Source organism: Mus caroli, unplaced genomic scaffold (genome assembly GCF_978045245.1).
Source record: "Mus caroli unplaced genomic scaffold, Mus_caroli_1 scaffold_13, whole genome shotgun sequence".
In the NCBI taxonomy this organism is placed as follows: Eukaryota; Metazoa; Chordata; class Mammalia; order Rodentia; family Muridae; genus Mus; species Mus caroli.
The window spans coordinates 24,345,001-24,369,177 of NW_028227268.1; the positions used below are offsets into that span (position 1 = coordinate 24,345,001).

General features: G+C 50.2%; 1 protein-coding gene across 1 annotated transcript in view; it reads left to right on the forward strand.

Moving 5' to 3' along the window:
* The window catches only part of Plxdc1 (plexin domain containing 1), a 64,256-nt gene that overhangs the window by 24,883 nt on the left and 15,196 nt on the right, over positions 1-24,177 (forward strand). The window contains exons 3-9 of the mRNA XM_029483007.2: positions 5,331-5,474; positions 6,063-6,132; positions 6,691-6,813; positions 7,343-7,461; positions 8,261-8,360; positions 21,813-21,908; positions 23,976-24,057. Of these exons, the coding sequence (XP_029338867.1) occupies positions 5,331-5,474; positions 6,063-6,132; positions 6,691-6,813; positions 7,343-7,461; positions 8,261-8,360; positions 21,813-21,908; positions 23,976-24,057 (734 nt within the window). The remainder of the gene's footprint in view (positions 1-5,330; positions 5,475-6,062; positions 6,133-6,690; positions 6,814-7,342; positions 7,462-8,260; positions 8,361-21,812; positions 21,909-23,975; positions 24,058-24,177) is intronic.

Sequence of the window (24,177 nt, forward strand, 5' to 3'; positions counted from 1 at the left end):
ATGTGTGTCTATGCCTATATGTGCATGCACACATGTGCTTGTATGTACATGTGTGACCTGGAGTGTGGGTGCATGTGAGGTACATATATGTGTACCCTTTGTGTCTATGTGCATGCACACATGTGCTTGTATGTACATGTGTGACCTGGAGTGTGGGTGCATGTGAGGTACATATATGTGTACCCTTTGTGTCGATGTTTTGAGGGCCTGTATGCTTCAGGACCTGCCAACAAGAAGGGTCATCATTGGTCAGGTATGGCCCCTCCCACTTGGAGCAGAACCTGAGTTGCACTTACCCAGCCTGTTGTGATATTAGTAGTTGGAAGGGACTGGGAGAGAGTTACAGGTGACAGCTCCTTAAATGCCCTTGATCTGAACAAGTGCAATCTTTTGTCACCTCAAAGATGTCACTGGAGGGCCCCTAGGGGACTCCAAGAATGAACCCACATACCCCCCTTAAATGCTGCAGCTGAGTGTTGGACTATCACAGGCTGTGGACTTGGGTGTCACCTGACTATGGACCTGGCTATCACCTGGCTGTGGACCTGGCTGCCACCTGGCTGTGGACAATGCTATTACAGGCTGTGGTCCGTGCTACCTGTTATCCCATGGTGGACAGGACTCAGAGCAATGAGCCATCCAGACACATTCCCAGAGTCCCCACTCTCTCTAAAGGAGGTAACAAGAGATGTGTTGGCGTGTTTGTGTGTCAGAGTGTGGCAGTTTTCCTTCCAGGTTTGGGGACGCTCTTGCTTTGTGAGTCCTGAGAAGCAGGCTGACAGAGTCTGACTCTTCTCTCAGTTACCGTGTGTGTCATCACCCTCAACACGGCTGCCCAAGTCCCCAAAACCCTATTTTCTCCTGATGTCACACCTGCATGTTAACACGATCCATGTCTAGAGCCAATGATAGAAGCTGCAAAACAGACAGAGCTTGTGCAGGCCTTGAACTGAGTCCTGGGTCCTGCTCAGCCAGCCCTACTCTGGGCCAGAGCTCCCTAAGGAATGCAGCCCCTGACCTGAGGGAACTCATATCCTATGGGTATAAGAGTCCTTTAAAAAGGCCAGAGAGGTGGCTCAGAGGTTAAGGACACTCCTGTTCCTCTGCAGGTCCCAGGTTCAATTTCCCAGCACCCACACTGTGGCTCACAATCGTCTGTAACTCCAGTTCCAGGAGATCTGCTGACCTCTCCTGGCCTCTTCTGGCACTGTGCACACACCTGGTACCCAGACATATATGCAAGCAAAACACTCACACACGTGAAGGAAGTAAATCTTGTATTGTTGGTTGTAAGCCTTACCCTCTAACAGCTGAGCCATCTCATCTTCAGCCCAGAAGTACGTAAACCTTAATGAAAGAAAACTTGAAGAAGCCAGATCAGATAGCTCAGAGTGTGGGCTAGCCTCTTAAGGGATTGAGCACTTACTGAGCAGCCAATTACTCCACTCTTGCCCCAGTCAGGGTCTCATGCAGCCCAGGCTAGCCTCAAACTCACTGTAGTTGAGGATGGCTGTAGTTCTGGGACTCCAGGGATTTGTACCAGGCCTTTTTGGATCATGGAAAAAAATTTTTTTAAGGACAGAAGACACCAAGGCCCCGAGGCAGACAAGTGTTGATGATTTCCAGAACAGAGAGAAACCCAGTAAAAAGGGAGAAAAATTGGGGGTGCAGGAGTTGGGGTGGGCACAGGATCAGACCACTGCCATCTAAGGTTTGTTTAGGTGACGGGCATCAGAGACTTAAGAACCATCCTTCCAACGTGTCATCAAAAACCTAGGCCCCACCCAGCTCTGCACCCTTCCATCCTTAGGATGTGGTACCTGCCCTTAAACTTACAATGTGGTTTTTGGAGCTCCAGCTATCAGGTCTGCATGCCAGACTGGAGGAGGAGGAGGAGGAGGGGAAAGGGAGAGGGAGGGGGAGGAGGAAGAAGAAGAGGAGGAGGAGGAAGAGGGGGAGGAGGAGGAGGGGGAGGAGGACGAGGGGGAGGAGGACGAGGGAGAGGAGGGGGAGGAGGAGGAGGGGGAGGAGGAGGAGGGGGAGGAGGAGGGGGGAGGAGGAGGAGGAGGAGGGGGGAGGAGGAGGAGGAGGGGGGAGGAGGAGGAGGAGAAGGAGGAGGAGGAGGAGGAAGAGGAAAAAGCTAACAGGGACAAGCAGTTAAATTGGATTTCTTCCCAAAGACCCCATTAAAATCTCCATAGCCAGTTGTTTGTTTTCTGTTGTGCTGTTGTTTGCTTGGACATATTGCTTACTCTGATGCTCCGTTAGTGACAAGGAATCTGGAATGCACGTTGTCTAGGCAACGCCAGGCTCTGGCCCACAGGGCCTAGCACACTGTGGTAAGAGGTCCAACATTCATTCTCTCTAGCTGAGTGCCAGGGTGTCCTAAGCAGGGGAGTGACAGGGAGGGAGGCAAACAACTCCAGGCTGCCCCCACAGAACCACAGCAGCGTACAGCTGAGGGTACCTGAATTCATTTTCTGCCGTAAGACATTTATTCTCTCCCAGGCCTAGAGTCTGAAGCCACCCTCCCTCTGGAGGCCCTGGGAAGAGCCACTCCTGCCAGCCTCTTAGCTCCTGGTGACTCCTGGGCATCCCTGGCCCTCCTTGGCCTAAGGACATCAGTCCAGTCTCTGCCTCTGCGATCACATGACTTCCTGGGTCTCATTTCCTCTGTCAGGCTCTTGCCCTCCAGAGATAAAGATAGCATCTGGTCTGTGGTGGTCGATGCCTTTAATCTCAGCGGGCAAGTGGATCTCTGAGTTTGAGGTTAGCCTGGTCTACAGAGTGAGTTTCAGGATAGCCAGGGTCACACAGAGAGACCCTGTCAACAACAAAAACAACAAAGACAGCAGCCATTGAATCAAGCTTCTCTAATCCAGGGTGACCTTGACTCTACTTACCTGAAGAGACTCTGTTTCTAGGAAGGTCACCTTCGTGGGTGCTGGAGAATGGGATTGGGCACACCTTTAGGGAGGCTGAGCTGAAAGCCACCACAGCATGCCCATGTCCTTCCCACTCATCCCCTTCAGAGCCAGCCAGGCCTTCAGCCTGAGTTTTTGACGAGGCAGGTTTATTTTCAAATTCACAACCCATTCCTCACTAGTCTCTTAGTCATAAGAGGGCAGACTGTGCCTCAAATGCAGTTTGTTGGAATTTCTTCTGTTGCTGGGCACCAAACCCTGCACCTTGCATGTGCTCTCACGCTGAGCTGGGTCCCAAGCTGGGCTTTCGCTTGCTTTGTGTTTATTTATTTATTATTCCTTGTATTTTGAGGCAAAGGCTCAACAAGTTACCTGGGTAACTCTATGTAGCTTTGGCTGGCCTTGAACTCGTGAGTCTCCAGTCTTAGCCTTCCAAGTTCCTGGGATTAGAAGCACGTGCCACCTGATGCCCACACACTTGTTGAGCACTGACCAGGTGAGGGAGAACCTTGGTCCAAAGGTACATAGGTGACTCCCTTGTTTCTGCGTGTCAGGGGCTGAAGTTGAAGCAGGAACAGTCATCTAAGGCTGCATGGTTGCACATGCCTGAAACCCTAAGCACTTGAGAGGTAGAAGCAGGAGAATTGGGAGTTCAAGACCAGTCTTGGCTACATAGCAAGTTCTAGGCCAACCTGAGCTACTCGATTGAGACCCTGTGTTAAAATCAAACTGTGCAGTAGTGGTGCACGCCTTCCATCCCAGCCCGTGGGAGGCAGAGGCAGGATCTCTGTGAATTTGAGGCCAGTCTGGTCTACAGAAGCTAGCCAGGGCTACACAGAGAAACCCTGTCTCAAAAGCAAACCAAAATGAAACCAACAAGTTGCGGTGAGGGGAGGTGGGGGGAGAGGCTGATTTCCTTTTTTTTTCAAAAATTTAAGCTCTTTTTTTTTTTTTAAGATTTATTTTCTTTTTATTTATGTGTATGTGCATGTGGGTGCCCACAGAGACCAGATCCCTTAGAGCTGGCGTTTGCAGGTGGTTGTGAACCCTGCAGTGTGGATGCTGGGAACTGAACCCTGGTCCTCTGAGGGAGCAGTAAGCACTGTTAGTGTGGAGTGAACCGTCTCTCCAGACAGAGCTGGCCTTTATTAAACTATTTTGTTTGAAATGGGAGTATAGCCTGGCAAAAGCAGGTGGTTCCAGCAGACCCCCCCACCCACCCATGTTCCTTTACTTACCCCCTCAGCCCACCCCAACCCTAGGGCTCCAAAATGTTCTCACAGGGAATTGCTTGTCACAGGGAACCATGTTCTGCCTCTCTGCAGGCATACAGTGGCCAGGGCCCCAGTTCCCAGCTTCCACTGGGCTCAGGCCAAGCGCTGGCAGTTGGCTTGCTCAGCAGGAAGAACACCGTTTGCTCTGTTGTGTCTGCAGCCTGATTAATGATCCATGATGCCCGGGGCATCACCACAGCCGAGGTAGCCTTGGGAGCCTTTGACCTCCCTGATGCTGCCTCCTGAGAGGTGCTTTTGGGACAGCTCCAGGCAGTGCTGAGACAGCCCAGCTCACTAGCTTTCCCTGGCCTGCTATAAGGGTTGGCCCCAGATGCTCCTCTGAGGGAGACTGTGGAAAGAAACCCAGCCTGCTGTGGTATCTGCACCAGCCACACAGGGAGATGTGAAATTATCCCCTGAGGAACTCCTCGCTTCTCTCCTCCATCTGGTGACCGCAGAGAGCAGGCACTACTGTTTTCTGTTCTGCTCTTGCCTCTATGCCTGGGTTCCATTGCGTGTGTCCCGCCTCCGCCATCAGACTAGCAACTCCCCAAGACTGGCGACTACCCTCTCCATTAGACATCTAAGACCTAGTTGTTATAGCTGTTGTATTTTCTCTCTTTTCTTTTCTTTTTTTTTTTTTTTGGTTTTTCGGTTTTTCGAGACAGGGTTTCTCTGTGTAGCCCTGGCTGTCCTGGCACTCACTTTGTAGACCAGGCTGGCCTCGAACTCAGAAATCCGCTTTTCTCTCTTTTCTTAGTCAGGTCAGAGATTATGTCCTCTGTGATCTAGGCATGGCCCTTGAAGTGAAGGCTTTATCTGGGGCTTCTCCATCATGTCCCCAATACTGATCTTGCCCTTCATCCTGCTCTGAAGCATTCAGAGTTACAGGATAACTCTGGCTTGTCTGGACAGGACAGGGCTGAGTATACGTGGAGCAACGGCCAGACTTGGTGAGAAATGGCTTGGGAGAGCCACCAAGGGTGTGGCAGGGACTTTCAGGCCTAAAGCAGTCAGTCAGGTGCGCTGGGCCAGGAGGATATTGGGAAGTCTGAGTAGGAAGAAGCAGAGGATGGTGCCCAGCTTGCCTGGCTCCTCACGCCACCTCTAGGCTCTGTCTCTGTCCCCGCAGGAGGACAACCATAACTACTACGTGTCCCGTGTCTATGGCCCTGGTGAGAAACGAAGCCAGGATCTGTGGGTGGACCTGGCTGTGGCCAACCGGAGTCATGTGAAGATCCACAGGATCCTCTCCAGTTCTCACCGACAGGCTTCGGTGAGTGCCTAGGCCTAACAGAGCAGCCCGGGGCTGATAGGCTCAGGGCTAGGCCAGCAATGGCGGCCTGGGAGTATACAGGGCTATGACCTGAGATTTGTTTTTTGTTTTTTGTTTTTTTATTTTTTTTATTTATTTATTTTTTATTACGTATTTTCCTCAATTACATTTCCAATGCTATCCCAAAAGTCCCCCATACCCCACCCCCCCACTTCCCTACCCACCCATTCCCATTCTTTTGGCCCTGGCATTCCCCTATATTGGGGCATATAAAGTTTACAAGTCCAATGGGCCTCTCTTTCCCGTGATGGCCGACTAGGCCATCTTTCGATACATATGCAGCTAGAGACAAGAGCTCCGGGGTACTGGTTAGTTCATCATGTTGTTCCAACTATAGGGTTGCAGATCCCGATTTGTAATTGGAGTGGGTTTAGTCAGAGGAAGCTCAGTGGGGTACCCAGATGTCATCCTAGGAGCCCTCCCCTGGATATGCCGTTGCCCACATTGTTCAGATAAGTCTGGTGTAGGGAGGGTGACCTGTGTCTGGCAGGCAGTACCACCCATGGAGACTCTCTCCTGTCCCTGCAGAGAGTGGTCTTGTCCTTTGATTTCCCTTTCTATGGGCATCCTCTGCGGCAGGTCACCATAGCAACCGGAGGTAAGGACAAACCAATGAGGTGGGGGGAGGACTTGGAGGTCTCAGCCTGACTCAGGGAGGGGACTCACTGAAAACAGGTGGTGGATAGGTGGGTGAGGGAGGTAGGAACTCAGGGACTGTTTCGATTGTCCCACCCAAATCAGATGATCTGTGTGCGTGCCTGCCTGTGGGAGTCTGAGCATACGTTCATTCCTCTGGGTCCAAACAGCTGGCACGTGGACCTCTGGGGTCTCTTTTTCTGAGACCAAGGGATCAAGGACAAAGGTCCCCTGATCTGAGGAGCCTTTCTGACTTCCTGTTACTTTCATCCCATTTCCTGAAACAGGAGAGGTTGGGAGTCACTTCCTCTCCCTTCTCCTACCCCTTGTGCTTGTAATCTGTGCTTATCCAGAGATATTGGGGCAAGCATTCTCTAAATCTGGGCCATTTTTCTATCTCACCAAGTACCGAGCCCACTGGGTAGGGAGGGGTTGAAGCCATCAGACTCTTTTCTAGCCCCAGCCAGTGGGGGATGGGGGAGACCCTAGAGGAAACTTTTTGACCCATCTCTCTCCTTAGGCTTCATCTTCATGGGGGACATGCTCCACCGGATGCTCACAGCTACGCAGTATGTGGCACCCCTGATGGCCAACTTCAACCCCGGCTACTCTGACAACTCCACGGTCGCTTACTGTGACAATGGTGAGGTCAGATCTTAGAGTATATAGTTCACCAGCACCCGGCTGTGTGTTCCTGGTCTAACCACTTCCCGGGAGCCCTCGGCCCACAGTCACACAGGCAGGCAGCCACCTTTCGTTCTACCCTGTGCTGTCTTCTCATCTGAAAGAAGGGAACTGAGGTGGTGCTATCTAGCCTGTTGAGCCAGATGAGGGTGCCAAACCTTTCGGGGAGGGGGTGTCTTCTGCTTTTTACAATCATGAGCCCCCGCTCATGTAGGAGACAGGCATTTCCATGTTTTCCTTTTGTCTCCAGGAATCAGAAGAGGCAAGAGAGAGGTGTGCACATCATAAGAGATGAACAATTTGGGGAGCTAGAGCAGAAACAGGATCTTTTGGGGGCCTCTATGACTTGAAAGCCAGGCTGGTGTCTGTGGGTTGCTTAGTTCCCGCTTCTCAAACTCACAAATGGCTCCCATCTCCGACCACCACGATATCTGCTGGGTCCCCTGCACTGTCTCCCTGTTCAGCCAAGTCTCTGTTCTTCTCCCCAGGGACCGTGTTTGTGGTTCAGTGGGATCATGTTTACCTCCAGGACCGGGAGGACAGGGGCAGCTTCACCTTCCAGGCGGCCCTACACCGAGATGGCCGCATTGTCTTCAGCTACAAAGAGGTGAGTATGTTTTAGAGCCTGTCATTCATGCAGCAAAGCTTTGTAGAGGAGCTGCAGTGTGTGTGTGTGTGTGCGGGGGGGGGGGGGGGGGACCAGGCTCGGTGCCAAGACTGCTCTGGGCTTATCTGGACTTGGGGCTTACGCAGCTACAAATTTCACAGAGAGATGATTACAAAGGCAAACACTGAATTGCTGCTATGACTGGTGCCCCCACATAAAGGCTTCTGGTGCAAAGAGCCTGCCATGGGGGTCTTCACGTCGTCAGAGGCCAAGGGAAGCTTCCAGGAGAAAAGGAGGGACTATATTAAAGGGTCAGAGCGTTAGGAAGGCTGAGAACCAGTGCACTAGAAGGTAGCTTCTCTGGAATGGAGAGTCAGAGGATGGAGCAAGGCAACAACCAGATGGTCTTTTGCAAAGACCACTCTGGCTTCAGAGCAGACAGACTGTTTGTTGGGGACTTAAGGGAATGCCGGGAGATGGTGTAGGGAAAGTGACACAGCTTTGACTTGGGAGACAGAGGACTGGACAGAGATGAGAGCCACCAGGTTGACTCCTGGTATTTGGGGATGAATGAGAAGAGATGGAGAGTAAAGGAAAGAAAGGGGGAAGCCAAGGGCGACGTCTGGCCTGTGAAGAGCTAGAGGATCCATGCAGGAGGAAGCGCGGCAGTTCTGGAGTGTGGTTGCAGGTGTTCGGGTTCTCGAGTTCTGAGCAGACAGCTGGGTGTGGAACGGAGTGGGGACTTTGTGACCGCAGAGGGTTCCGGGTGGATGGCAGGTGCCTCTTCTTCCTGCTGCAGATCCCCATGGCTGTCGTGGATATCAGCTCTGCCCAGCACCCTGTCAAGGCAGGCCTGTCGGATGCTTTCATGATTCTCAATTCATCCCCAGAGGTGCCAGGTGAGTCCCTAGGGGGCCTGTGTCTGACCCGGGTCCATCTGCACCTGCATTGCCTTGTTATAGCAGAGGGGTCGTTTCTTGCCTAGCTGTGTCTAGAGAGAGGCACTGGCCTGGTTGCTGCGAAGGGGGTCGGGAGCCCCTGTACTCAGCACCTGCTCCATTTGCAAATTCTCCAAAGACTGTCCCACCAAGATGCACGCCATTACCCCAGCAGTCAGTAAGCCTTCCAGAATTCAAACAAAATGGCCTCCAACCCAGGGGAGTAACAGGTGACCAGGGTGTGTCTGGGACGAGCACTCCCTACCCCCAGCCATGCTGTGAACTTTCTCCTTTGGCAAACCATGTTCCCTTCAGTCTCAGTTCCGTCCTCTGTAATATGGGGGAGGGGTAGTGAAAGGGACTCTTCCTGTAGTGCTGACCTTTGAGGGATCTCAGCTTCTCTCCTACAGCTTTGTCTGACATCTGGCCCATCAGGACAGCGGACCTGTGTTAGAACATCTCCTATACTCACCCTTACACCCCAAGGCTTTATCAACCAGCACACCAAGGACTTCAGGAAATGGTGTGAGGACAGATGACACCCCAGTGCTGGCATGCCACATGTCATGGTGACAACGTTTCCAAGACATTCTTCTGTCACACGTCCCTGTTGACCACCATGACCGTTCCTGTGATTCTTAGGTGAAGGTGTTGAGTGTCAAAGCAGGGCCCTGCACTGTAGCAATATTTTTACTCTCCTGATGTAATTGTGGTCTCCGAGGCTTACAGCCTCTGTCTGCTAACCTAGGTCTAGTCCTGGAAGCTTCGAGCCTCTGTTCAATTTTATCTGGGTCTAGAATGTTTTCAGCCTCTGGGACTTGCTGCTGAATATGTTCACCCTTGCTAGTACTTTTTAAAAAGCTTTATTTATTATGCATAGCGTTCTGCTTGCAGGCCAGAAGAGAGTAACTAAGTTCCTTACAGATGGTTGTGAGCCACCATGTGGTTGCTGGGAACTGAACCCAGGACCTCTGGAAGAGCAGCCAATGCTCTTAACCACTGAGCCATCAGACTACCCCCCTTTCTGGTTCTTTCTGAACTCTGCTTGGCTGGTTCAACTTAGCTGTTCTGGCTCAAACTCCTCTTCAAGCTGACTGGTTTACTCTGGCTTTACTCTTGGCCCCTGACTGAGTTGCTGTTTGGCCTCATATTAACTTTGGCCATATGTTCTAATTTCCTGGCTCCTCCTCATTTTCTGACTTGCTCTGTCTTCACCTGTGTCTAGCTTATTCTCTCTCTGCAACCTGTTTCTATATAACTCTCCCTGTAAAACTGCTTTCTCTCTCTCTCTCTCTCTCTCTCTCTCTCTCTCTCTCTCTCTCTCTCTTTCCTTACTGCCCCTCAAGTAGCTTCCCTTTCCTCTCTCTTCTTGTAAGAGTTGGGCATAGCTGTCTGTCAAATCTTTCCCTGATTCGTCACTTTGTCTGCCACTTTCAAACATGGGTGCTTTCTTCTACAAACTTTACCTTCATTGTTTGGGATTAAAAGTGAGGGGTGTCTGTATTCCAGAGGGATTAAAGGCACGTGCTAAGGACTGAGCAACTAGAAAAAGGTTTTTTTTACTAAATAACAGCATCCCAGGGCTCACGTTACATTGTTCTGCCTCTGAGCTGTTACATTACTAGTCTTTAACTTCATTCATAAAGTTAGATAGTTTTTCCCATCTTTTTTATTAATTATTTACATCCCAGTCCCACCCTCACAAATACCTCCCTGTATTTCTGTTTAATTTTTTTTTTCTGCTGTTTCTCAAGCCAGTGTTTCTTTGTAAAACAGCACTGTATGTCCTAGAACTTACTCTGTAGACCCACCAGCCTCTGTCGTCCCAGTGCTGGGATTAAAGGTGTGAGTACAGAGAGCCAAACCCAGAAGAGCAGCCAGTGTTCTTAACTGTTGAGCCAACTCTCAGCCCATCAAAGTTAATTTTTAAGCTAGCATACAAAGCAATGGTTTTCTTATGAATTTGCCCTATTTATTTATTTATTTATTTATTTATTTATTGTATACTGTAGCTGTCTTCAGACACACCAGAAGAGGGCATCAGATCCCATTACAAATGGTTGTAAGCCACCACGTGGTTGTTGGGAATTGAACTCATGACCTCTAGAAGAGCAGTCAGTGCTCTTAACCTCTGAGCCATCTCTCCAGCCCCCTTCTCTCTCTCTCTCTCTCTCTCTCTCTCTCTCTCTCTCTCTCTTTCTTTTTTAAGATATCAACTCTCACTGTGCTTCCTGTGTTGGCCTTGAGTTGGACTCCAGCGATCTTTCCTTCTTCAGCCTCCCAAGTAACTGGTACTACGGGCGAATTATAACTCTATTCCTCTTTGTAATTGAGAGTATGTAGGATAAAACTCAAAAGATACAGTTCAAATTAGGTTTCTGCACTGCCCTGCCCTCTGTCCCCCAGTTTGCCTTCTCAGAGTTGCCCGGGGCAAATGGAATGATCTCTGTGCCCACACCATTACCTGTATATCAGCTATTTTTCTCTTCCTGTGACAAAATTAATAGCAGTGGCAACCAAAGGAATGAGGGTTGGTGCTGGCTCATGGTCTGAGGGACACAGTCCACGTGGTGAGGCGGTGGAGCCAATGGGAGTGTGAGGTGCTCGTCACATTGTGTCTGTTGTCAGGAAGCAGAGAGAGGCGGACACTGGTGCTCAGCTGGGTCCCTTGTCTTTCCTTTTACTCCATCCTGGTCTCTAGTCCATGGAGAACACCGCCCACATCCCAGCCTGTTCTCCCTCCCCCAGCTCAACCTCTCCAGAAACGCCCTTTGGAGATGTGTCTCCCAGGCAACCCTAAATCTAATTTAGTTTATGGTGGAGACTAACTTCAGTATCCATGCCCTCAGTATCCATGGGGGATTGGACATAGGACTCTTGAAGATCCCAGCATCCATGGCTGCTCAAAAGTATCCACTTCCACAAAGCCCCTGTCCCTTTATCATGTCATGATGTCCTAGGTTCTTCGTGTCTTCCATGGTGGACCATCTCCTGTCTTGGATGAATGTGTAAGGAGCAGTCTTTGAACTTGTGCACAAGGCAACAATTCTTCCTAAAGCTGAAGTTTGTGGTTCACCTTCCTCCATGCTGTGTGGCTCTGTGCAGGTCCTGCTGTTATTTAAGTCCCAGTTCTGATCTTAGATACTAGGTTTAGGGCCGGAGGTCAATGCATGCAACTCACTGTGGTGTGTCTGTTGTTAGAACAGTGGAGAGGGGCGTGGTGTGTGTGTGTGGCTCAGTGGTTAGAGTCTTTGTGTGCCACCCGCAAGGCCCCAGGCTCCATCCATTGCCAGGGTAACAGGGAGAGGCACATCAGAGCATTTTTCTGAGGCAGTATCCCCGACCTTCACTGAGTTTTAAAGTGTGCCATGTAACTCGTGCAAGGCCCTGGGCTCACTCCCTGGCACCACAAAAATAAAATAAAATAAAATAAGTCCCAGCCTCTGCTTTCAGGAGTGATGACTCTTCAGTGGCTAAAATGTCAGACTCCCTTGAGTCTGTTCCACTCCACTCAGCAAGCAGAGAATTTGCTTGGATTCCCTTGAGCTGTGAGTAGCAATAAACCCCAAATGCCCGGGGCTGAACCTGGTCAGGCGGTGCTCTGCAGTGCTGTTTCCATGGATACCCCATTGTCCAAGCCCAGAACGGGAGGTCCGCTTCTGTCCTGTGCATGCATTCAGCTCTTTCCTGTCTGAGATGATACAGAGGGGAATTCAGTTTTCCTGATAGAAGATTCCCCAGCGATCTGTGTGTAGCAGATCGCTATACAGCAGACATGTTTGCAATCTCAACACTCTGGTGGTAGAGGCGGGAGGATCAAGGAGTTCAAGGCCAGGCTGGGATATGCTGTCTTGAGAACCATGCAAACTAAAACCAAACAACAAAGACAAGAAAAAAAAAAATTCAAACCAAACAAGTAGTCCAGGGAGATGACTCAGCAGATAAAATGCACGCGGTGCTAGTGGGCCTAGGAACCTGAGCTCAGATGCCCAGCATCCACGGAAAACCCAGGCATGGTGCCACATGCCAGGAACTGTAGCACAGAGGAGGCAGGTACATGATGACTGGTTAGTGTTGCCCCAGCAGCAAACTCCAGGTACAGTGAGAGACTATGTCTCAAAACATGAGGTGGGGAGCAAGAGGGAAATGCTGGCATTGACCTCTGTCCTCTACCATGTACATGCAAACATATGCACCTCACACACACACACATATGCACTCATAGACACACACACACAGACACACACACAGACACACGTATGCACTCACAGAAGTATACAGACATACACACAGACACAGACTCACACACAGACACACACACATATGCACTCACATACACACACAGACTCACACACAGACACACACATATACAGACACACACACAGACACACACACACATACAGACACATACAGACACACACACAGACACATATGCACTCACAGAAGCACACAGACACACACACAGACACAGACACACACATACAGACACACACAGACACACACACAGAGACACACACAGAGACACACACAGATACACACACACACACACACACACACGAATACAGTAAAGCAAAGCATCAGCAACAACCAAAGATGCTCGAGCCATTAAGTCCTTGTTTTCTTTTTTTTTTTTTTTTTTTTTTTTTTTTTGAGACAGGGTTTCTCTGTGTAGCCCTGGCTGTCCTGGAACTCACTTTGTAGACCAGGCTGGCCTCGAACTCAGAAATCCGCCTGCCTCTGCCTCCCAAGTGCTGGGATTAAAGGCGTGCGCCACCACGCCCGGCAAGTCCTTGTTTTCACCATGCCAAGCTGGATGGATGGGAGAGGTCTCAGGATGACCTCCTTCCTGGGACGGGAAGACGATGCTGAACACGGCTGGGTTTCTTACTTTTACTCCCCTGCGTAATTGTTGCTCACACTGTGCCCGGAGTCTGCAGAGAAAAGCTGTGCATGTCAGCAGCATCTGCTTGCAGAAGCGCTCAGATCGTCTGTGTGGTCTAAGTGCTCTTCATTCGGCTGGACAGACCGACAAGGCTCCCTTCACTTGTCTTAAGAGACTTTATTTTGCCAGGGTGGCTATGGTGGCACACATCTTTAATCCCAGTATTCAAGAGGCAGAGGCAGTTGGGTCTCTGAGTTTGAGGCCAGCCTGGGTGTACAAAGCATGTTTCAGGATAGCCAGGGCTACACAGAGAATTCCTGCCTCAGAAAAAGAAAAGATGAAAGAACCTAGTGGGGAAACCCCCACTCAATTCCCGATTCGGTGTGCACCCAAGAATCACGAACAGAACAGAACAGAACGCCTTGATGTAAAAACATGAGGTAGTTTTAATGGCGGAGCTCCGGGTCGAAACGTATCTCACGCAGGAGACAGTGGATTCGACTACGAGGCTTGGAAGGTAGGGTTGTTTTTTTTTTTATAGAAAAGGGGCTGGGGCTGGGGCTGGGGGAGGAATTGGCGAGGTTTCACATGATTGGTTCATTTAAACATTAGCAGCCTGTTAACATTTAACTTAGGTCAGAAGAGGCGGGAGATAAGGAGGTGCTGGACCAGTCCAGCATGTCATTCTCTTTATCTTTATGGCCAAGCAGCCTCAGGAATGTCTTAACGATGGGCCTGCCCGGGCATGTCCTGGCCCGTTCTGCTATGTTCTCAGCCCCAGGTTTCCATTAAAGTGCTTCCATTAAAGGTGTCTACTAGTTGAATTTCTGAGTTCGAGGCCAGCCTGGTCTACAAAGTGAGTTCCAGGACAGCCAGGGCTATACAGAGAAACCCTGTCTTGAAAAAACAACAACAACAGCAAAAGGTCTGTACTAGCGCCTCCTGGCTAAGAAAATTATTCCTTTTTTTTTCTGTTAATTTATTATAAGAAAAAATTACTATAAAGAAAAGTATACTTTTAGAAGCATAGAGTCTTTCCCCCACCTCCACCGACCCAAGGCCCTGCCTCCACTCCTTTCCCCTTCATCCTGTCTTCCTAGCACTTGGCCCCTGGAATCTTGCTTTGTCATTCTCTGACTTTTCTTTGCTTTAGTGAACATATCTCATATTTCCTGGCTAGCCCAGGTTGAACTTGAACATCTGATCCCCCTGCTCTGCTCAGGGTTTTCTGCTGGCTTCTAATCGCAATTATTTACCAAATAACCGAATCAACAAAGGAACCAATGGATGGATGGATGGGTGGACGGACAGGAGGACCGACTGACAGATAGAGACCCATCATTGCACATTTCCAAACAATGGTTACAACATGCTGGGTGACCTTTGTGGCTAGACTTTCAATATCTACTAATGGTGGTCCTGTCCTGCTCCTCCCTCCCCTCTTTCCTTTCATCTCTCCCCCTCCCCCCTTCTTCCCCCTCCTCTTCATGTTTCTTCTGAGACAGGATTGCATCCTGACCCTCCCTCTCACCTCTCCACCCACCTCTCCCTTCCTTTCCCCGCTCCCCTCCCCCTCCCTTCCCCCTCTTCCCCAGTCCTAGGATTGCAGGTGAGCCCTAACACTCCTGACCAACCAAAGAAATGCTGAACCACTAGGGGCAGATGTGAGAGCAGAACTGACAATGTGAGCCTCTCTTCTGAGCCACCTTCCGGCCTGGATGGGGCAGCAGACTTTCCATAGACCTCAGTGCTTCTCCGTCTTGGAAAGTTGAAGCAGAGATAAAGCAAAACGTCTCAAGGTGCCAGAAGTGTGGCTTGGGGGCTGCTCCCATCTGGGTTCCAGAAAGCTGGCCACACAGATGGATGTCATTGCCACTGGATGAGCCTCACATGTTGCCACAATAACCCAAATCCAGAGTGGAGTTTAAGGATTCTGCTTATAAAAGTTAAAACATACTGAAGTCATATGTACCCTCCAATGAGTACAAGGTGGTGGTTGAAGCCTTTCCGGTTCAAGGCAGATTTCTGAATGCCACCCCACACACTGCCCACACAACCATTCACCTGCTCTCCCACAGGCATGGCTGCGCATTAGTTGTGAGGCCTCATCGTTCAAAAGGGTGGACTTAGGAGAGATGTCTCCTGGGAAGAGTGGACAGAGACAGAGCTGCCGAAGCCTCTCTAGAATTTTCCATCTTCTACTTAAATGTTCCCAGGACCTCAGGCCATCCTCTCCTTATTGCAGGATCCCACTGGGGTCACCTTGCAGCACAGGTGGGCCTCAGACTCCCTCTGGACACATGAATGACAGGAACGTGCCCTTCTTCACCCTGGTGCGCTTACGACCTCATTCTCACGTGGCTAGGGTTCTTTTATTAAAAAAAAAAATCTATACGGGAAAAGTTGAGCATGATGGCACAGGCATATAAGTAATCTCACCAGTATAGAGGGTCGTGAGTTCAAGGACAAGCTGGTAGAAAGTGAGACCCTGTCTCAAACAACCATGAGTCTGTGTGAGTTTTGGAATGTAGGCCAGAGGTAGAGTGCTTGCTTAGTATGCATGCTTCCTAGGCTCAACCGCTGCATTAAAGACAAAAACAAACAAGCAAAAAAACCTATATGTGCATATGCCTCTGTGTTTGTGTGTGTGTGTGTGCAATTGGATACACTATGGGTTGGTAGAGAGCAGGAGGTTCATTTTCATATACAAGACCCCATTCCCATAGCTTGGGTTTTTCTTTGTTTTTGTCTTTGTTGTTGTTGGTTGTTGTTATTGTTGTTTTTTCCAGACAGGGTTTCTCTGTGTAGTCCTAGGTATCCTGGAACTCTGTAGACCAGACTGGCCTTCAATTCAGAGATTCGCCTGCCTCTGCCTCCCAAGTGCTGGGATTAAAGGCATGCGCCACCACTGTCCGACCTGCCTGTCATTTCTGAAGCTTGTTTCCACTGTATCTTCTTGCCCAGACCAAACCCATTTAATAGGTGAGCCGGTTAGTTCTTGTCTTCACACAAACGTGGACATGTTTGGGAAGAGGGACGCTTAACTGAGAGAGTGCCTCTGTAAGCCTGGTAGGCAGCTCTGGTACGGGTTTGGTTTTGGTTTTGGTTTTGGTTTTGGTTTTGGTTTTGGTTTTGGTTTTGGTTTTGGTTTTTCTGACTAATGATTGACAGTAGGAGGGCCCAGGACACAGTGGGTGGTGCCACCCCTTGGTAGGGTTCTTGTTTTTGTAAGGAAGCAGGCTTTCCTCCCAGAAATTGTAAGATGAAATAAACCCGGTCCTCCCCAAGTTGCTTTAGGTTATGGTGTTCATCACAATAGTAGAAACCCTTGGGCTGGAGAGGTGGCTCAGTGGGTAAGAGCACTGACTGCTCTTCCAAAGGTCCTGAGGTCAAATCCCAGCAACCACATGGTGGCTCAGAACCACCCATAATGAGATCTGACACCCTCTTCCGGTGTGTCTGAAGACAGCTACAGCGTACTTATGTATAATAATAAATTAATCTTAAAAAAGAAAAGAAAACCTCAGGCAGTAGGAAAGCAGACGCACCGTTGTCCAAGTTTCAGATGCTGGCATAATTGTTTGCTTTTAGGACAGTTACGTAGATGATCCCTTCTGTCTCTCGCTCCTCCCAACTCAGAGCGATCTTGATCTTCCTGGCTTAGCTCCCTGAATGCTGGGATTTCAGCCATGTGCAGGACGCCTCACTGAAACCCGAGTCTTACGTAAAATACCCAGGATCCCCTTGTTCTCGATTCTTCTTTTATAATGCAGTGCACAGGGACATCTGTCCTCAAACTCCAGAGCAAATGAGATGGTCCGGATCTGGGGAGTTCTGACTTGAGCTGGATAGAGCTGGCCCGGGGGTGGCCAGCTCATTGTTGAGTGTTCAGGGCTTAGCAGGTGCCCACACCTACGTACCGGCTCTCTCGGTGGTGCTTGGTGGTGCTGGCTGGGCTCTGCTGCAATTTCCCCCTCAACTGCAGGTGTCTTCTATTTAAGGCCGTAGAAAGCCTTGTTTGATAATGTGTTATTAAAAACAAAAAAACAAAAAAAAAAAAACCTAAAATCCATATTGGTCTATGGGTTAACCTAGCAGTACCTCGGTTTCCCCACTTGTAAAATGAGTGGAAGGACAATGTCTTGGCTCACTTGCAGCTCAGCCTGAGGCATCTGAGTGTCACTTCTGACAGAGGTTACGCTGGACAGTACTCCCCTGGAGCCCTGGGCTACTCCTCCCACCCACTCTTTCAGACTGTTTGCCTGAGGTTCTGCCTGGGCTGGAAGGGAGGGAAGAAGAAGCAGGAGCCTGGATCTCATTATAAACCATCTGGTTCCTAAGCAGGAGTCCCCAAGGAAGGAGGGAAGCAGCCTCAGGCCTGGGGTGGTCATCTTCCCTGGCGGGGCAGGAAAGGAAGGCCAGGTCCTCTAACAGCTCCAGAGAGCCAGTAGGATGTGTGAGCTTGGTTCCCGGAACTGTCCTTAGAAAGCAGTTGCCTGAACCCCAAGACCCCTTTACCACCCAAGCAGTGACAGCCTAGTGTTTCCCTTGCTTTCTGGTGGTGGCCTATAGGGTGCCAGGCAGTGGCGGGGATAGCAGAAGCTAGGCAAGCAAGGGCAGGAAGGATGCTCAGTTGCCAACCCAGTGATCAGGGCCTCTGTGGAGGGTGGGGTGGGGCAGGGGACTCTTGTCACAGAAACTTCCAAAGCAGGAGGGGACTGCAGAAACTGGTTGAAACTCTCCAACAGGAACTGTGCCATTAGGGGGAAGAAGAGGGGAGGGCAGGACGGAGGGAACAAGCAAACATTCTTCTTCTCCATATTTGAGTTTATAAACATGAGGTGTTTGGAGATGCTGAAAGTGCCTGAGAATCTCACTCAAAACAAAACAAAGGCAGAAGTAAAGCATTCGGGACTGAGCAGAAAGAGACAAGTTTGTCTCTTTAAAGCTCAAAACGAACTAGGGCATGGTGGTGGTGACTGTCTTTTTTTTTTTTTTTTTTTTTTTTGGTTTTTCGAGACAGGGTTTCTCTGTGTAGCCCTGGCTGTCCTGGCACTCACTTTGTAGACCAGGCTGGCCTCGAACTCAGAAATCCGCCTGCCTCTAATCCCTCCCAAGTGCTGGGATTAAAGGCGTGCGCCACCACGCCCGGCTCGGTGGTGACTGTCGTAGTTAAGGGTTTGCTGTTATGAAGAGACACCATGACCAAGGCAACTCTTGTGGGTTTTTTTTTTTTTAAAGATTTATTTATTGTTATATGCAAGTATGCTATAGCTGTCTTCAGACACATCAGAAGAGGGTGTCAGATCTCATTCCATTGCAGATGGTTGTGAGCCACCATGTGGTTGCTGGGATTTGAACTCAGGACCTTTGGAAGAGCAGTCAGTGCTCTTAACCGATGAGCCATCTCTCCAGCCGCCCCCCCCCCTTTTTTTTCGAGACAGGGTTTCTCTGTGTAGTCCTGGCTGTTCTGGAACTCACTCTGTAGACCAGGCTGGCCTCGAACTCAGAAATCCACCTGCCTCTGCCTCCCAAGTGCTGGGATTAAAGGCATGTTCCACCACTGCCCAGCTCAAGGCAACTTGTAAGGACAACATTTAATTGGGGCTGGCTTACAGGTTCAGAGGTTCAGTCCAGTATCATCAAGGCAGGAGCATGGCAGCATTCAGGCAGATATAGTGCAGGAGGAGCTGAGAGTTCTGCTTCTTCATCTAGAGGCTGCTAGTGGAAGACTGACTTGCAGGCAGCTAGGACACACCTACTCCAACAAAGCCACACCCATTCTAACAAGGCCACACCCACTCTAACAAGGCCACACCTCCTAATCGTGCCACTCTCTAAGCCAAGCATATTCAAACCACCACAGTGACATTGCATGGCTGATGGAGTCCAGGTTAACCTAGATGCAGAGCCAGGCAGATCTTTGTGAGTTCAAGGCCAGCCTTGTCTACATAATGAGTTTCAGGCCACCAGCCAAGGTTACATATCGAGGAAAATACACTAAACCACAACCAAAACAAACAAACAAAAAAAATCCAATGCCTCAAACCAATACCATCAGTGGATTTTAACTAGTCTCGTTTCTTGGTGTGGCTCACTGATGAATGTTCTTCATCCAAGGTCATCTGGGCAGGGTGGCGGCAGCCTCACTTCCTCCTCCTCCTCCTCCCCCCACAAAAATTGTCTCTTCTCTCATGGTCTCAGTCAGTTTCCCAGACTTGATTCCAGGGCAGCGGCAGACCCTGGCTGGCATGGGAGCCGGCGTGCGGGCATCTGGAGCTAAGGCCCCAGGCTACATCTCTGTGGTCACTCGCATTTGCCAAAGGTCAGCCAGGATGCCACGCAGACATTGAAGCAGTTTCCTCCTACTTGTGCAGACTGAGGTTCTGTAATTTCCAGTGTTTGGGAGCTGTTGTGAGCCCTAAAGCCGATAGGCAAGATTAGGAGCGCGCCACAGCAACTGGGGTTCAGCCCTAGGTTAAGTAAGCGGGAACAGTTCTGAGGTTTAAGATAAGCCACGATGTCACATAGGTGACATCAAGTGACGCCCTGCTGGCACCCAGGCTCATTTCTGTGTTACGGACAGCCCAGCTGAGCTCTTCTGTCATCTTGGGAAGTTTTTCTCCAAACCACCTTTCACTGATTGAAAACCTTGTGTTTCTGCCTGCTCTGGGTTCCCAGCTGAAGTAGAGAGGGGTTGTACTGGGGGAGGGGGGGATACTGAGGTGAGCCAGATCTACAGGGAGAGCTGAGGATGGGGAAGGGCCAGGGCAGGTCTGTGCACACCACCAGTGTTTCCTGTTTCTTTCCACAAAATGGATTCATTCTCAGGCTTCCCCCATGGGACTGGGACTTCCCATTCACAGTGAGCTTGCTCAAAGAGCAAAAGGATCGTAGGTCACAGGCAGAAAGGCTCAAAGAAGGTCTTTTATTGGTCCAGCACTGAGCCAATTGCTGCAAGGCAGGACCTTGGAAGGACAGGATTCCTCCAGGGCCACATACATGTAGAAATGGGTTGGACAGACGAACATACACCTTGGCACTTCACGGTATGGGGAACATCACTTCCTAAGGTCAGCAACTGGCTGCTGGCCTTGAGCCATGGTTCTTAGGTAGGTCTGGTAGTAGTAGGATGTCAGAACCTTCCAGACTGCCGGGTTAGCCCCAGTTCTTCACCTGCAATTCTAGTTTTCCCTCTTAAAGGCACTGTGACGACTGTTTCGCTTTCCAGTATATTAGCAAAACACAGAGGCTCAAATGACTTAGCCAAGGTCACCCAGTAAGTCAGGAGCAGGGCTTGACGTGGACTTCCATTCTCCTAGCTATGAGCGCAAGGGTAGGGGTGAGGGTCTTTATAGACAGGCGTAGCCTTTAGGCTTGGTTCTTGGCTCTGAACCCTGCCTAAGCCTCTGCTGGGAGGGGAGAGGTGGGACATGGTAGGGCAACCTGTCCCTCTGTGAACTCTTGCAGAGCATTCGCTGGGGTTAAGTTCACAGTTGGGGTGCTCATCACCTGTCCAATCAGAACTTAGCAGCTCATCACTTGTCCAATCAGAACTTAGCAGACAGGGCAATACAAGAAAACAGAATCAATTAACCTAAGCCTATAGGGGCTCACAGACACCGAAGGGCCAACCAGAGAGCATGCATGGGGCTAGCCTAGGCCCTCTGCACATATTGGAACAGTTATGTAGCTTGGCCTTCATGTGGGACTCCTAACAGTGGGAGCAGGGGCTGTCTCTGACTGTTGCCTGCCTTTGGGACCCTTTTACCCTTAACTGGGGAGCTCCATCTAGCCTTAATAGGAAAGGATGTACCTAGTCTTACTACAACTTGATATGTCAAGGCTGTCTGACCTCCATGGGAGGCTTCCCTCTCCTTTTCTGAAGAGAAAGGGAGGAAGAGTGGCTGGGGGAGGGGGGATGGCTAGGAGGAGAGTAGGGAGGGGAAACTGTGGTGGGAATGTAAGATTAATTAATTAAAATAAAATGTAAAGGGGCTGGAGAGATGGCTCAGCGGTTAAGAGCACTGATTGCTCTTCCAGAGGTTCTGTCTGCTCTTCCAGAGGTCCTGAGTTCAAATCCCAACAACCACATGGTGGCTCACAACCATCCGTAACAGTTATCTGACGCCCTCTCCTAGGGTGTCTGAAGATAGCTACAGTGTACCTAGATGTCTTTTTTCTTAAAAAAAATAAATAAAAATTAAAAATTAAAAAAAAAAAAGAAGTTAGTAAGGCAGTGTGGGGGAAGGCTCTCTGCCTGAGTAGAACAGAGCAGGGAGCTGCATAAGGGGGTTACTCAGAGAAGCAGTCCTTCAGGCGTGTCTGCAGGAGCAAGCTAGCCACACAGAGAGGGTGAACAGATGCTGTAGGTAAAGTCTCCCTGCAGCTTTGGCGTGAGTCTCCCAGGCTGCCAGGCTCGTTACCTCCCTCCGTGGCTGCACACTGACTTGTGGTGGGGTCCTGCGCACAGTCCCCGCACCCTCCGACTGTGAGGTGTTCCCCATATGACAAACTCTGCTTTTTTTCAGAGTCTCAGAGACGGACCATTTTCGAATACCACCGTGTGGAACTGGACTCCAGCAAGATCACCACCACCTCGGCTGTGGAGTTCACCCCGTTGCCAAGTGAGTAGGGGCAGTCCGCTATTCTAGAAAGTTCTTTAGACTAAAAAATACTGGGTTCTGATCTCAGACTTAACCTCCAATCCCCGGGGGCTGGGGGGGAGGACCCAGTCACCTAACTTATCTGGGCTTAATGTCACCGACCTGCAAAATTGTGGTCAGGGCTGGAGCTGCACAAGCCAAACTGGGAACAGAAATGGCAGCCTTGACACGACAGGCTCACTCTAGGCCTGGGGTGTGGCTTGTATCGAACCAAAGTCATCTATTGCTAGGAATACACATGTGAAACCCCAGAGACCTTAGCCTTGAGATCGCTTGGACGGGGATCCAGGATTAGCTCTGGTCTATTGTCACCGCCTTCCTCTAGAGAGGTGCCTTAGTGGGTGGCCACAATTGACATGGGGCACGCTGTGTAACCAAGGCTGGTTTCTCCTCTGGAGCAATCCTCCTGCCTCAGCCTCCCAAGGGCATGTGCTCCTACTACACCTGGCTCAGAATCCCATTTTTGCAGATGATTTTGTCCCTTCTCTTGTCTCCCTGCTGCCACCAGAAATTGCAGCCGGCTGTCGGTGACAGTCCTTATGTCCCAACCACACTTGTCTCTTCCCTGGAGGTTCTGGGAAGAGATAGCAAGGAAAGGAAAAGATGAGCCCTGGGCCTCAGCTCAGCCTGGGCTCAGGCAAGCAGCTTCTCCTGGAATAGGGAACCCAGAGTGACCAGGAGATGAGGGCACAGTTCAGGTCACAGCCACACATCAACCTAGTCACCCTTCTCTGAGACAAGAAGCCCACAGACCTGGGAAGCAGAGGTTTCCCTCAGCCTGGTAAGAGCAGTTCTCAGGGTGGCCATGGTAACGCAGGCCTGTGATCCCCTTTGGGACGGTAGAGCAGGAGAGCATTGAGTTCAAGGTTAGCTTGGCATGTCTAAGACTAAAGTCTGGAGCTGGAGAGATGGCTCAGTGGTTAAGAGCACTGACTGCACTTCCAGAGGTCCTGAGTTCAAATCCCAGCAACCACATGGTGGCTCACAACCATCTGTAACGGGATCTGAAGCCCTCTTCTGGGTGTGTCTGAAGAGAGTGGAGAGTAACAGTATACTCATATACATAAAGTAAATCTTAGAAAAAAAAAAAAAAACAACAACCAAAAACCAAGACTAGAGCTGCCAGGGCAGTAGTGAGCCCTCCTAGGGGGGCATCTCTAAGTCCAGAGTCTGGGAGCAGGGCAGAGACTTCTGCATGCAAACCTCAAGGCTGGACATTCTGACTCCAGGCTCAGTCCCCGATTCAAACTCAGACCTGCTACTCTCAGCTGCACAACCTGCCAAGCCTCAGTTTCCCTATGGCATGGGGTAAGAAAAGCTCCTACCCATGGTGTCCATGTGTTCTAGACCCCCAGGGTGCATGAATGGCCTACAGTGGTTATTTTTTCTTGCTGGTGGGACAAAATATCTGTAAAGGCAGTTTAAGATGGATGGGTGTACTTGGCTCATGGTTTGAGGGTACAGTTCATCTTGGTGGCTAAACTGGCATGGTGAGACATTTCACATGGGGTCAGCAGACAAGAAGCCTGGCTCTGAACCTCTGGGCTTCCACTCAGCAATGGACCCACGCACACTCAAGCTGGGACTTCCACTCTTGGTTATATCTCTCTGGGTGGGTTCTTACAGACATCCTTGGAGGTGTTTTTCCTAGGTGATTCAGAATTCAGTCAAGTAGATGATGAAGAGCAACCATCCCAGGGACCAACAGCCAGGAGCGGGAGGAGGAGAGCAAGAAGCGGGAAGGAGGAATTGCCTCCAATAATCCCAGCACTCGGAAGGCAGAGGCAGGAGGATGTCTGGGAGTTTGAGGTCAGACTGCTCTACATGGCTAGCTCCAGGACAGCCAGGGCTACACAGAGAAGCTCTGTCTCAGAGCAAAACAATGACAAAAGGGAGAAGAGAGGCAATAATGACCTTTAGGGTCCCCAAAGTCAGAGACACTGCAGTTCAGGAAGCACCCTGAATTCAGAAGCTTTGCCCCAGGAAGCAGTGACAGGATGCTGACATAGACCACCTCCTCTCTTGCAGCCTGCCTCCAGCATCAGAGTTGCGACACCTGCATGTCCTCGAATCTAACCTTCAACTGCAGCTGGTGCCATGTCCTGCAGAGGTTTGTGTCTAGGTTATACACCAAGTTCAGAGAATAGACCACGGGGGCGAGGGTAAGGATGGGCATGGGGGTAGCCAGAGTCCACTGACAGCCTCAGGCCTCACTGCCCACTCTCTGCAA